This window comes from Tauraco erythrolophus, chromosome 22 (genome assembly GCF_009769465.1).
Source record: "Tauraco erythrolophus isolate bTauEry1 chromosome 22, bTauEry1.pri, whole genome shotgun sequence".
In the NCBI taxonomy this organism is placed as follows: domain Eukaryota; kingdom Metazoa; phylum Chordata; class Aves; order Musophagiformes; family Musophagidae; genus Tauraco; species Tauraco erythrolophus.
The window spans coordinates 10,683,741-10,697,372 of NC_141486.1; the positions used below are offsets into that span (position 1 = coordinate 10,683,741).

Below are 13,632 nucleotides of genomic sequence, written 5' to 3' on the forward strand. Positions count from 1 at the left end.
ACGCCGCGGCGCGGCCCGATGACGTCCCCTGGAACGTGCCGGGCAGCGCGACGGTGAGCGAGGCGGCGTCCGCCCTCCCCCGCCGCCGCCTCCGGTCCCCGGCACCGCCTGGCCCGGCGGGCGGGGCAGCGCGGCGCGGCCCCGCGCGGGGCATCGGGGGCGCGCACGGGCGGGGCGGGGCGGGGCGGGTCCGACGCGTCCCGCGGAGAGGGGGCCGCGGGGGGCGGGGTCAGACGGAAGGGCGGGGCATCGGGGGGCGGGGCCGCGGGGGCGGGGCCTGTGCGCACGTGCGGCGCGGCCAGGGCTCGGGGGTCCGGGATCCCCGCGGAGCCGCCGGCGGAGGCGGGGAGCGGCGGGCGGGGGGATGCTGGGTGCCGCCGGGGCGGCGGAGGGCAGCCCGCGGCCGGGGGCGCGGCGAGAGGCCGGTCCCTCCGGCCGGCCGTCGGCGGCGCCTTCCCGGCTCCCGCAGAAGGAAGGGACCGGCTGCTCCGTCTGTGTTCGTGCAGCTCCGAGCACAGCGGGGCTGCAGCTGCAGTAGCGGCCCGGACTGAAACAAGCCCCGTAAATTCAGGGGGGCCGGGGGGGGTTTGGGGCCACCAGCCTCCTGCGACAGAAGTTAAAGTTTCTACTCGGGTGATGTGCGAATACCAGACACGTAAACGAGCTGATCCTGCTCGGTAGACGTGGCTTTTGCATCCCAGGCCCGTGCTCCTCTGGGCGAATGTGCAAAGGCTGCGCAGATAACGTGGGTACGGGCTGGCTGCCACGAGCCCCTTCCACCAAACGTGCCCCTTGGGCACTGCGGGACGCCCAGGCCCGCTGCCCACCTTGCTCAGTGCCACCATGCCCTGAGAGGCATGGCTAAGACCTGAATCTGTGTCTCTTTAGCACACTGAGTGGACCACCTGCCTTTTCTCTTTTCCAGGCGAGGTGGAGAAAAGCTGTAAACGATGGCTATGGCACTAAGGTGCTTCCGTCATCTGCCTTCCCTGCTCTATCGTTCTTCGTTGGCAACGGCACGGGGGCTGCCGCAGGCTCCTGCAGGCTGCCCAGCCCTGCTCCCGGCTGGCTGCAGGCAATGTGTCCATCAGATGCTGCTGAGCAGACAGCTAGCCACCAAAAAAGGTAATAGTGGCAGCCTTTTTCCTGGTGTTTGCAACCCCTCAGTATGTTGCCAGAATTTCTTTTCTTATCCCTTTTATCTCATGAACCACTATTGATGTAACTTAGGCAGAGCACAGCTCTGGAGGAGCTGGTTTGCCTGATGGTGTTGTAGTGTACGGAAACCTTAGCCCTTCCCCTGGGAGAGGTACCGCAGGGAGCTGCTGCTGTGCCGGAGCAGTAGGCAGCAATCATCACAGTCAGCCTGGAGTCAGTGCCCACAAACAAATGTGGTTTGGTTTATAGGGGCTATTTAATTGTTGGAAAGTGTAGTTACTTGGATTTATCTTCGACTCGGTTCTGAATCTAACAGTGGTTTTAATGTCTTCTCTCTGCTTTCTAATGCAACAACTAACTGTAGTCAGAAACCGAAATTAATTTTATGTGTAATCTGCAGCTAAAGGTAAAGGGCAGACTCAAGCCAGAGTGAATATCAGCGCAGCCCTAGTTGAGGATATTATCAATTTGGAAGAAACCAATGAAGACATGCAGGCAGTGGTAGAAGCTCTGAAAGAAGATTTCAGCAGAAACCTCAGTGTTAGAACCTCACCAGGTTGGTAACTTTCTTGTGTGATGCTCTATTGCCTGTAAATAAGGATACCGATCCTAGTAACGGAGAGCTCTGAGTTTTTCAACGTTGATTTTCTTTTTATGGAGTTATTCACTGGGCACCCAATTACTACAACCTTGACGTCTCCAGCTAAAGGCTTTCTTCACCCTGAGCTTGACCAGGAAGAATCCATTTTTGTTAATAGCTTCCTGGAAGTAGCTTTTGTAAGTGGGAGATGTCAAAAGTGTCTAACTGAACTGTTTGCAGATGTGATGAAGAAGCAGGTTGTCAGCTAATGGTGCAGTAGGGCAGGAAAAATCCAATTGCCATTAAATTAGCCTTTTGGAAATTGCCATCAGGCTGGTGTCTGGCATATATAAACTTTTTTTGCTGTGCATCTTTGTGGTTAGTGACCTTTACAAGCCTTGTTCACTTAGTGAATTTTGTGTCTTAGGAAGAAATGTGGATATATTTGACTAAGCTACAGTTTCTATAACACTCTGAACGTACCTATTTGTAAGTAGTATCAAGTTTCAGGGATAAAATGTAACATTAAACAATCACCAAATTTGAATCATTCACCACCCCAGCTCTGGCAGGGGCACTTCAGTCTTTAATGGAGTTGGAAAGCGTAGCTCACTCTCTTAACTATTTATTTTAACCATAGGTATTTTTTTTAATTGCACTGATAAAGTACCTCTTGTGCCATGTCCCTTTTGGCCTGTTAACGTTTTGCAGCAGAAACTAGAGAGCAGATTAAGAGTAGCTCGGGGAGAAACTGAATACTTTAAATTAGGCAGTGTACAACACCTCCCCTTGGGACTTGGCAAATAAAAAAAAGAGGGTTTAAGAGAAGACTGTTAAGTTAAAGATAATAGTTGTCTTGATTTTTAGAACAACATTTTGGTTTTCAAGTTCTACGAATTAAAAAATAATGATTTCCTTTTAATTCTTAACAATCTCGCTTAGTTTTTCTATTCTAGTAACAAAACCAAACGAGTTTTGTTTTCGTGTTTTTCTGCTTTAGAGTTGCGTTGAAATATTTAGCTTGCAGGTACCACAGGGGATGCATGAGCACAAACAGCACCTGAAGTCTGAATAAACTTTTTTTTTTCTTTTGTAACATCTATATTCTGCATACCAGAAGGGAAGTGGGACACTGCATACCTGTTTTTCTTCAGCATCGCTGTGAACTGCTGTATCCTACTGAAACTCCCTGTGTTTTGTTCTTTTGAGGGGCCCTTGATCACATAATCGTGGTGACAAAAGATGGGAAGTTTCCGCTGAACCAGCTGGGGCAGATCTCGCAGAAGTCACCGCAGCTCATTATAGTGAACATGTCCAGTTTTCCAGAGGTAAGAACGCGTTACGGAAGGCGTCGCAAGGGGAGAGAACTGCCACGGGAGCAAGCAGGTTGACGCTGAGCAAAGGAACACTTAGACAAAATCAGTCAAAGCTGGCAGGGCTGGGAGCTCTGGCTGGGCTGCGCGTCGCTTTGCGGCTGACACGAAGCAGAAGCAGTGTTTTGTTGCCGACTGCGCGGGGCGAGCGGCTCTCCGGCCCTGCCTGGCACACAGAGCATCCCATGTGCAGTGGCACAGGGTCAGACGAGAGTTACGTGCCTATGAGCTTCCAAAGAGCCTCCCTGGTAGGGCTGAGCCGGGCCCGTGCTGTCGCAGGGGCAGACTTGAGCACTGCCGAGGTCAGCGAGCTCCTCCCTTGGCAGCGCCTGCGGGTCAGAACCCCAATTGGGTCCTTTGACCTGCCCTCCGGAAGAGCCGACTTCCCATAATTTCTGCAGGAGCCTGGGCTAGACTTGCCCCCAAAGGAGACAGCACGTCTGAATCCCACCTCGGGATCAAGCACTCGTGGTCCCTGCAGCGGGCTCACGCAGATGGAGCCGGGCAGGTCGGAGCAGTCCCGAGCGCAAGGTTAGCTATTCATCCCGCTGCAGGTCTGGAGGTTTGCCAAAGCTTATCTCTTATTTATTTTGCGAAGGCTTTCCCTAATTAATTAAGTCAGCAAAGTCTCAGAGGAGGTCAGGGTAAGGCACTTGATGCCTAAGTGTTTCTTAAAGCGTATCCAGCGTGTAGAACGGCTTTAGAGAAGGAAGGCCCCCTCGTCAGCGGGTGCACCGAGGTCCCTCGGAGTGCCGGAGGTGAGAGGGCCGGGGAAGTCACTCCGTGACAGCCCGTGTCCAAGCGGGAGCTCAGGCTGAGAAACGAGCATGTGAGAAGTTCAATATCGCTGTATATACCGTTGCCTACATTTGCTTTCTAAGCCAAAGGACCGTTTTTCATTTGAACTAAAGCTAAAACTATTTGTCTCAGTGCAGTTGTTTTATACCATAACTGTTCCATAGATTGAACTCCTTAAAATGGTGTACAGACACACTTACTTGATGTTGTGATTTACAACATGCAGTCAGTGCTTCATGGCATTCAAAAAGAAAGAAAAATGCCTGAAGAGTGTGGGAAAGAAAAGAGTAGTAGAAAAGGACTTGCAGGGCCAAATTCTGTTTGCCCGAGGGTTATAAAATCAAACAAGACTGTTTTTTTTTCAGCACAGCTATTTATTTCATGGGCTGCAAGAGGATGGAGGCAATATTGCAATATTTTCTCCTTCCTCTATCTCCTCCAACACGTATGCTAAACAATAAAGCCTTTACTGAGCATTTCCTTCCTACAGAGCAAGCGCTGTCCATAGAATAACACGTTTACATTCCTAACCTCCTGAGATCATCTTGGTTACATTTTCTCTGCCCTTGTCGTGTTCTAGAGGACAGCAGCTCTGTGTTACAAAACACTGGCAGAGCATTCATTTCATCCCGTGATGTCACACGACGGAAACCTAAACAAACACGCAGAGCTTTAGTTGTGCCTCAGTTGACAAAAGCTGAACTTCATGAATACAGTCTACAGCAGCAGCCCGGAGCTGAAGTCGGTGATGGGAAGGAGGATCAGAAATAGCAATGTGCCTGGTAGGAAATGCCACGCGAGTGCCACAGGAATACAGACTCGCTCGGTGTTGTTGTCAGTGCCAAAGAACGCAGCAACCTGGCAGAGCGCCGCGGGAGCTCCCGGCAAAACGCTCGTTTAACCGTAGAGCCTGACGCTCCGTAGAGGTACACCAGTGCCCTGGGACGGGGAACGATGCCTGTTAATCCCTGCAGTTACCAGGCAAACCCGCACACCCCGCTTTCTGAGCAGAGCAGAGCATCAGCCAGCAGTGGTGGAGCTTTGAGAAGTTAATCTAAGCGATAAGCTGTAAAATAAACGTGGAGCTGGGCGCAGGCACTCTTTCTCAGCCACTGCCACTGCCCTGCTGTAATGTGGTTAGGTTGTAGTGCTGAAGTGGTTAAGTTAGTTAATGTTTCTAAATTGGCACTGTGTGATTTCTAGTGGGAAACATTCAACTGGAATTTTTAAATGCTCCGAATCTTTCATCTCCTTCGCCACAGTCAGGCCATGCCTTGGGAATTTATTGCGGTTTCACTCTGCGTTGCCTCAAACCGTTCAAGGAAGCCAAACAGTTTTCTTTTGTTGTTGCTTCCCTTCCCCTCTCCCCCGCTTCGTGCCCCCCTACCCCGGTACCGAGCGCGGCCGTAGTTTCCCATTCGGGTTGATCAAAGCTCTCCGCACCAATGTAACTTCCTGATCTCACTGGTAACAGAAGTAAATGTTTCCATGTTCTGTGGAGATGGATTGCCAACTATTGACAGAGTTCTGGCATATGGGAATGATTATTTCCTAATTCCCTTTACCTTTTGATCTGTTTTACAGAGCACAGCTGCGGCTATGAAGGCTATAAGGGAGAGTGGCATGAACCTGAACCCAGAAGTGGACGGGACAATAATTCGGGTGCCGATTCCCAAGTGAGTATGGGCTGCCCGAGTCCGTCATCACGCGAGATAATGCAATAGGTCGCAGCGAGTGCCCTTCAGAGGGTAAGCATGCACAATTGCTGTAATGTCACAATGCAGCTGCTTTCCAAATATTTCACGTTCAGGAAAAAAAAAAAAAATCTGAGTGCCTAGAAGCGTCTGGTGGAAGCTCTTCCAAGTGTCTGAGCTCTAAGTCACCACATTCCAGCATCTGATGGTTAGTCTTGTTCTTTGTCTTCTCCCTGCAGAGGAAAGTTGGTCCTGGCTGGCTGCAGAGACAGCCAAGGCTTTTGAAGCCGTGTTGCCTTAGTTCAGGGGCTGATTCTTTGCTGCCCTGCTGTAAATTCCTTGAATTACACCAGCGTAGAGCAGCAGTAACGCAGTAGTGAACTGGTAGTGTTAGGGGTGAATAGCATCTTGCTGCAGAGAGCACTGAAAGGAAGTGACGAAGGAAAGAGGGAGGAAATTGATAGTTCTAAGAAATCCACTCCCTCTTCTCACCTGATACACACTGCGTAACTGACGGCTGCGTGGAAAATTTGGTATAGGGCTGATTGATAGGAGAGCAGGCAGCTCCTTGCCGAGGCCTGAGCATCGCGTCCCTCACCCGTCGCAGGTGTCTCCCAGCCCACGGACAAGGCAGGAGGTGCCGCTGCATCCGTGCTTCCGTTTGGATCAGGAGAGTGCTTTCGAAGTGTTCCTGACGATCCCTGCTTAGCGTGCTTCGGGCTGCAGCATGCTGGGCTCTGCCTGTGGATGGGGTTCCTTTGGGGGAGCTAGAGAGGTACACACACGTTCAGTCCCTGGGACCAGGCTGGACCTCGTGGGGAGCAAGACCTCCCAGCAGCTTGGCTTGGGCACCTCCTGGCATGGGCACAGCCTGCAGCAGGGGCAGCAGCACTGCCCTGCCCGGGCTTGGGTGGTGTGAGGGGGTGCTCAGCCCCTGCAGCGACGGAGCCATGGAAGTGCCCTGGGCAGACGTGGGTGTACGTGGCCCGGCATGTTGGGGTTACGTGGTGCTGGGGTGCTGTGAACGACTCCCACGAAGGGTGAAGGCGGCTCCGTACGCCGCATGTGCACAGCGCTTTCCAAGCAGGTGACTTCTCCGTAGAGACAAACCAAGTATTTCTCGCGCTTTAGATCTACTTTAAAAATTTTATGGAATTTTAGCTAGCATTTTGATCAGAGAAGTCTAATTGCAGCTTTCCATTGCTGTCGGTGAGAGGGAATGACATTATCATTCTATTTGCTGATTTTTTTTTTCCCGTGCTCCCTGCCCTTCCCCCATTCCTCGGGAGAGGAGGCAGAGGAGGAGGAGGGCACCATTATCTTCATAATTGCTGAGGCTCCCGGGTTGCTGCACAGTGGTTTGATTGTTAATGGGCACTTGGGTCATCCTCGAATATGAATTGCAGGGGAGGAAACTCCAAAACCACAAATCCCAATCTTTTAAAAAATATTGTTTTTTAAACAAATGTGTACGGTCTGTCACTATCTTTTGCAGTGCTGCAGAGCGAAAACGGGTCTGCTCTCCGCAGGGGAGATCTGCCGGGTGTGCTCCCTCCTCCCGCTGCGCTGTAAGGCTTGCTGCTCCTGGCCTCTTTCCCCCCGCCCGGCTGGCAGCCCGTGGAGACCCGTGGGCACCCCCAGACCCATTTCCTCACCTGCTCTTTAGTGACACAACCGGGTCTTTCTGAGTTTCATCCGCTCATCAAAAAGACAAGCGGGCAGTTTCAGCCTTTTAAAACCTTCTAATGGAAAGCGAGGGCAGAAATCATTCAAATTCTGCTAGAGGCCTCTCTTCAATATTATATCCCTGAATTACTTTTTCTGATTTTCCAAAGTTTTGCATTTTCCCAACTTCCATAAAGATGTTTATGAAAGGATATTGGACAGATGGATGCAGTGAAATTGCCAAAATTGTGGCAGGTGTGCAAAATAAGCAAACAAATCAGAATTGAAGAGACAATACAGTTTCTGTGGAAATGGATTCTTTCACAAGGGGAGGTGTGGTAAAAGTAAAATCAAACCTGAATTGTCCTTTCTTGTTACTAAAACCACTTTTTAGCCTCACCTATCAGCTGGGGACACACGCATCATGTTTTGCCTTGTGCAGGTCCCGCTGTGTTTCAGTGCTTGTAAGTGTTTCAACTGAGCATTTTAAAATGGAGTTTACTTTTTAGTATTTGTTCTATTAGTTTAGTTTTTGCATTGCAGTTTTAACAGAAAAAATGCACTCCTTTCGTTCGTGTTTACTTCTGCTTCCTGCTAGGATCCCCTCTGCTCCCTGAGGCATTCGCTTGTTTGTGTTGCTAGCACTGCATAGGCAATATTTATTTGTAGAAAAAGTATTCTCTGAGGGTTTAAAAAGAAGAAAAAAAAAAGAAAAGAAAGAAGACCAGCCATGGGAACATTCGTATTGGTTGATCCCTTGGCCGAATTTGACCTGACCTTGTGTCTTTTATGGTATTGCCTCATTTTTAGATTCATCTTTTTTGGACCCATTGTGTTACACTGGATATTGTTTGTAAATTAGTAATATTTTTACACATGCTTTACTGAAAGCCAGATGACTCATTTGAAAGTTTAATGACTCATTGTGAGCTTTTTTTTCCTTTGCCCTTTAAGAAATATGCAAAGATACCTACGATGGCGAGAAAGGACTCAAAAAATTTCATTTGAAAAAAAACCCAAAGCTGTTTCTGAGCTGCATCGCCACGGATCGCTCATCATCCGAAGTCTCTCGCATGCTTTTTTGTTGAGAAATAGATGTTGCACCCTATGTTTATCTGCAATTACACATGCAGAGTATCTAGTTAAACCTACTTTTCTTTAACTGATCCCTCTTGCTCACAGGAAATTCCTAGCATTTGAGATTAGAAATTACTCTTACCTGCATAAACGTCCTGCGTTGGAGCCGAGAGGCAGCCCGTGTCGTGCTGGCTGCAGGTCTGCCCCTGCCCCGTGCTGGGACAGGAGCACCCGAGGGCACAGTGCTTCAGCCACAGGTCACTGGTGGAAGCAGAAAAGAGGAAATGTTACCCGTGGGGCACTGGGTGTTTCTGAAACCCCGGCATGTCAGTCACCAGGCTCTGTCCTGGTCCTGGCTGGGCAGGACCGTCCCCGGGGGAAGGACAGGATTGGAGCTGGTGGCTCCTCTGGGTGCAGAGGATGGTGGTGTTCCCCACTTCTGCCACCCCTTCCCCAGGTTCACATCATGCTTTTTTTGGCTTTAAAGAGGCAATAGGGTCAATGGTTACTAGGCAGGAAAAAAAAAAAACAAATCTAAGAACAGCTTAAAAGTCCCAGATCTGGGGGCAGGATGAAACAACTGTCCTTAGAAACCATGAGCCTGGGTCGTGTTGATGGATTCCTTAACCAGAAACAGCATCTGCTTGAAAAAGCGTCCGTTTCTGGCACTGTTGGTAGCATTGCTGAGAATTTACACACAGTCTGGCTGGAACATAAAACCCGCTGAGAAACTCCACGGCGCTGCGCAGTGATAAAAAGAAATTGGTGCTAATAAAGACAGACAAGGAGGCATGAAAGCTGTGACCCCGTGCCAAGAAGCATAGGAAATCTAGCAGCGCTGCATAAACAAAAAACATTTCCTTCAAGCCTCGGCAGCCCCAAGCAGGCGAGCGATCCCCTCGGCACGGTTCGCGGGAGCCGAGTCGCTGACGGCGAGCCGGGTCTCCGGCGGCTGCGGCAGCCGTGCCGCGGAGCAGCCCACCTCGCCACCCAGCAGGAGACACGGGAGATTTCCAGCTCCCTCCTCCAAGTTTAGCAGCCAGGCTTGGCTCTCCACCCCCCAAAAAAGCTGCCTGAGAACCTGACCTCGGCCGGACCTCTGGTTTTGCGTGTGCGGCGGGATCTGTGGCTGGGGAGATCGAACACGAGAAGCCCTCCAGGCATCGGTGTTGGGATGCAGAGGAAGCCACAAGTAACCCTGCTCGCTTCCAGCGAGGCGCTCGCTCCAGGCTCCAGCCTGCGCCAACCAGAAGCCTCTTGCCACCTGGGAAATTCGCTGGCCGTCGCCCTCCGGTGTCCCTCAGCCGGGAGCAGGACGGGCAGCGGGGCCGGAGCCGCTGCCTGCGGGGTGTCCTGGGGTGAGGGGCAGGGCACCGCCAGGGGCCGGAGCGCTGCTCTCCAGACCCGTCAGCTTTTCTAGTGATCCCCAATTCCTGTAATTCCTAACGGGTTCTGGGAAACCCGTTCCCTCTTGCCCGGTGAGGTGTAACCAGTGGGAGGCCGGCACCTCTGCAGACATCTGCTGTCCCAGGGAAGGCATCAGCGTGCGGCTCCCGGCGCTGAGCACCAGCCTGGAAAGGGCCAAGGGTCCCATCACGCCCCGACAGCCTCCCCGTAACACGCACCCGCCGGCCCTGGGAGCCCTCACCCCGCGTTTCCTGAGCTCTCTGCAGGGAGAGTCTTGGCCCCAGGGTTTTGGTGACCCAGGCTGTTGCAGCCAATTTCTAAATACTCCTGTGAAATGTTTATTTTGCAATATCTGCTGCGAGCGGGCGGGCGCTCTCTTGCTAGCGAGCCCCAGCGAGTGCACGGGGGGTTTTTATTCTCAAGGCGGTCTGGAAACTTCAATAGCCATGAAAATAATTAAAATATTATTGTTAAGTGCTAGCAGTTGGTGTTGACAGTGATCAGCTGTAGGTGCTGGAGCATTACCAGAGCCACGGTGACACGTCAGCCGTTCCTGTGCGTTATTCAGATGGCCAGGCTCCCTCATCACCTGCAGCTTTTAGTTTGGGATGGAAAGTTGAGGATTTTCTTGTGGCATCACAGCAGTAACTGGCCCTGTGTTGAGAGGAAGGTGGAGCTGAAGTTCTCTTGGGGCTGACCTGAGCCATGTCTAGCATCATCATCCTCTTGTCAAACCGGGCGTTCACATCATCTTGATGGAAAAGCCTGGTCGTGATGAGTGGGAATAAGGTTGAGTGAAACATAAGCTCTGTAGCTTCCAGATACATAATTCAGGCTCTTCAGTTACAGGGAGATGATACCAAGTTCCAGGAAGGGATGGAGGTTTCCTCCCGGCTTTGCAGGATTACACTTTTTAGTTCCATCTCTCAGGTCTGGAGCTGGATTTTCCCTCTTTCCCACAAATGCTTTGTCAGCAGAAAAAAAAGGAAAGGCTGAACATTTCAGTACGACTTTCAGGCACTGCAGTGACAGCTATAAACCAAGGAGGATCCAGTCCAAGTCTCTCAGCTTAGGGCTGTGCCGGGACCTTTCCGTTCCAGGCTGGAGACTTGCTCCGCTGGGGCGTGCTGCCCTGGCGACGCTGCGTGGAGGTGGCTGGTGGGCTCAGGTGGGCCAAAGCAGGATAAAAACGTGCCTTGAGCTGTTAAGTCCCTCTGCCCTCCACGCAAACCAAGCTCTGTCTTAACCCAGACGGGTTTCGGGTGTCGCTGCACAGCCCAGCTTGGTGCTGTGCGGCTGCTCTGTCGCTGTGTTTACCCCAAGTCCATCGCAGAAAATAAACCTGGCTGTGCCACACATGACAGTTTTCCCTTTTGGTGTGTTTTCCTTCCCCTCGCTGCCAGGGTGACGAGGGAGCTCAGGGAGAACCTGGCCAAGCTTGCCAAGCAGTCCACCAACAAGTCCAAAGAGGCCCTGAGAAAGGTGCGAAGCAAAAGTGTGAACCAGGTAAAGAAGTTCAAGAACAAGGTGTCTGAAGATACCATCTGGCTGCTAGAGAAGCAGGTAACTTTTTTTTTTTTCCCCCCTTCTGCCATATCATGACATTTCACTTCTCAGTGGTGCATTTCTCCCAGCCTTTACTGAGAACCCAGCTGGGGAACGGGTGGCCCTGGGCTCAGTTTTTGGAGCCAGCAATGGCTGTTGTATTTGCTTTTTCTCTCTGAGATTTGGGGCTTCAATCTCAAAGCCAAATTTATGGTATGAACCATCATAAGCTGACACAGGGGAAAAAAAAAAAATCTTCCCCGAAAGCTTTTGTACTACAAGGAATTGTTGCACAAACCAGCTGAACCTGGGGAGCGAAACGACCCACATCCATGGCTTTACCAGCGTTTACACAGCGCCTGGCCATTGTGAAACAGCTGGTGTTAATGAGGATTGCTCCAGTTTGTTATTAATGAAAAGGCTAGCAAGATTATCTCTGTTAGGAGTTTTTGGCTCCGATTCAGGAAAATACTTAAGCACATGCCTAATTCCCTAAGAGCAGATGTCACTAAAGTCAATTACTTGGGCATAAACTCAGGCACAAGCCTAAGTGTTTCGCTGAATTGATGCCTCTGAAGGCAGGCCATTACTTTTAGCTGTTTGTTTATTAACAGCTAAAGTTAGATACGTTGCAAATGCTTCGGGACAGTTCTCTGTGTGCTCACAAAAATAAACATTGATATACAGAGCATTTGTGCAGGCAGGAAAAATGGCCATGCTATTGTAACTGAATCCTGTTGGGAAGCAGTTCTCCCAGAGCAGACAGATGGTTTTCTGCATTTGTAGAAGTAGCGTCTCAAGTCTTAATTTTTGCTTGTACCCAAATTTTTCAGCATGAGGAAGGGTCATCGTCACACACCTTGGGAGCGAGTGCATCTTAATCAGCCCTGTAAAACTGGTGCATAAAGCCCCCTGACGTGCTCCAGCCTTTACCTGCACTCGAATAAGTGGATGCACATTTTGGTCCTGCTTGCACGCTCGCTCTGTCCGTACCTTGTTACCAGGAGACCTGATCCCTGGGCAGGGCTTTAACAACCACTGTTTATTTCTTTTTACAAGAAACAAACAGTTCTGTTACTGGATGTGTGAATTCTCAGTGGGTGCTGAGGTTCTGCTCCCGCCATTACCTGGTTTGTTGTAGCAGTGGGGGGGTTGCAGAGGTGAGGAGATAAGCCCTCCCTCCTGCGGTGCCGACACCAGCCGGTCTCTGATTTGACCTTCCCCTGATGTAGCTCTGTCAAATAAGGACCTGACCAAGTCCCTTGTGAAGCTCAGCCAAGAGTTTGTGTTGTGTGTCCCTTTGCAGAGCCTTTGGCCAGTCCCTGTTCTCACCGTACGGATGCAACACTGACACAGAATCACCAGGGGCTGCTGGGAGCCCCCAGGAGGAGCCATTTGTTGCCCGAGTACTATTTTGGGTTTTGTTAGGACTTTAGGCTTTGTTTCAGGAGTGATCCAGTCATTCCTTTCCCTTTAACTATGGCATCGACTCAGACTTTGCTCTGTTGCTGCAGATCCAGCAAATGGCAGACGGCGCTGCTGCGGAGATGGACAAGCTGCTGGCAGCAAAGACCAAGGAGCTGCTTGGATGAGCGCCTTCCCAATGGACACACTCCCCCCTCGAGCGAGAACAGCCTGTCCTGCACCCCAGTGACCATCCCTGCCTGGAGCCAGCACCCCCGGGCCATGGGCAGGGGTGGCCATGCCACACCTCCCGATGGTTCCCAATCTTGGATGGTACTGGAGGGAGCTGGGGGACTGTCCTCGCTGTTCTTCATCCAGGTGGCAACAGAATTGAGTGAAGCAAGATGAAAAATAAAATAGCAGGAAAGCAGACTGAAGGCTGGCAGGGCTCCCGCGCAGAAGCTGGGGCACAGGAGGAAGGACGGCCCCGCTCGCCTCATGCCCCAGCCCGTTTGTGTGCCAGCCCCTTGCAAAAGCAGGGACCACGCGCAAGGGAAACCTGCCCTGTCCCGCTGCCAACCTTGGCGTTTATTTTCCCTTCAAATAAAGTCAAAATGGGATGTGGAGGAGCAGCCTTGGGACAGCCAGTTCCTGGTTGGTGTCGTCTCCTTGGGTTCGCGTGTCCCAAAAGCGGGGTTTGCCCGCGGCCGTGACCAGCAGAGCGACCTGCAGCCTGGCCCTGGGGAGGGCATGAGGGAGCTCAGCACCTATCTTTGGGGATAGAGAACTGAAACCAGTGCTGTCAGCGTGGCTGTTTCAGCCAGGACCAAGAATACCAAAAACCAACAGAGGAACTTCCCAAAACCAGCATCTGCCCTCCCTGACCAGTCACGGAATGCCTGCTGAGCCACTGCTGCCACGTCTGAGGGGT

General features: G+C 51.4%; 1 protein-coding gene across 1 annotated transcript; it reads left to right on the forward strand.

Annotated features, from left to right (window-relative positions):
- Nucleotides 1-28: 28 nt before the first annotated feature.
- MRRF (mitochondrial ribosome recycling factor) lies at nucleotides 29-12,934 on the forward strand. Its single transcript, XM_086625203.1, has 7 exons — nucleotides 29-53; nucleotides 926-1,125; nucleotides 1,559-1,714; nucleotides 2,948-3,066; nucleotides 5,494-5,585; nucleotides 11,156-11,315; nucleotides 12,812-12,934. The coding sequence occupies exons 2-7, from the start codon at nucleotides 951-953 to the stop codon at nucleotides 12,887-12,889; spliced, it is 780 nt and encodes a 259-aa protein (XP_086481329.1). The 5' UTR covers nucleotides 29-53; nucleotides 926-950; the 3' UTR covers nucleotides 12,890-12,934.
- The last annotated feature ends 698 nt before the right edge of the window (nucleotides 12,935-13,632 follow it).

Coding starts and splice junctions, on each gene's coding strand:
- MRRF (XM_086625203.1), top strand. CDS start 951: ATGGCTATGGCACTAAGGTGCTTCCGTCATCTGCCTTCCCTGCTCTAT. Junction 3,067..5,493: donor ACATGTCCAGTTTTCCAGAG/GTAAGAACGCGT, acceptor TCTGTTTTACAG/AGCACAGCTGCGGCTATGAA. Junction 5,586..11,155: donor ATTCGGGTGCCGATTCCCAA/GTGAGTATGGGC, acceptor CCTCGCTGCCAG/GGTGACGAGGGAGCTCAGGG.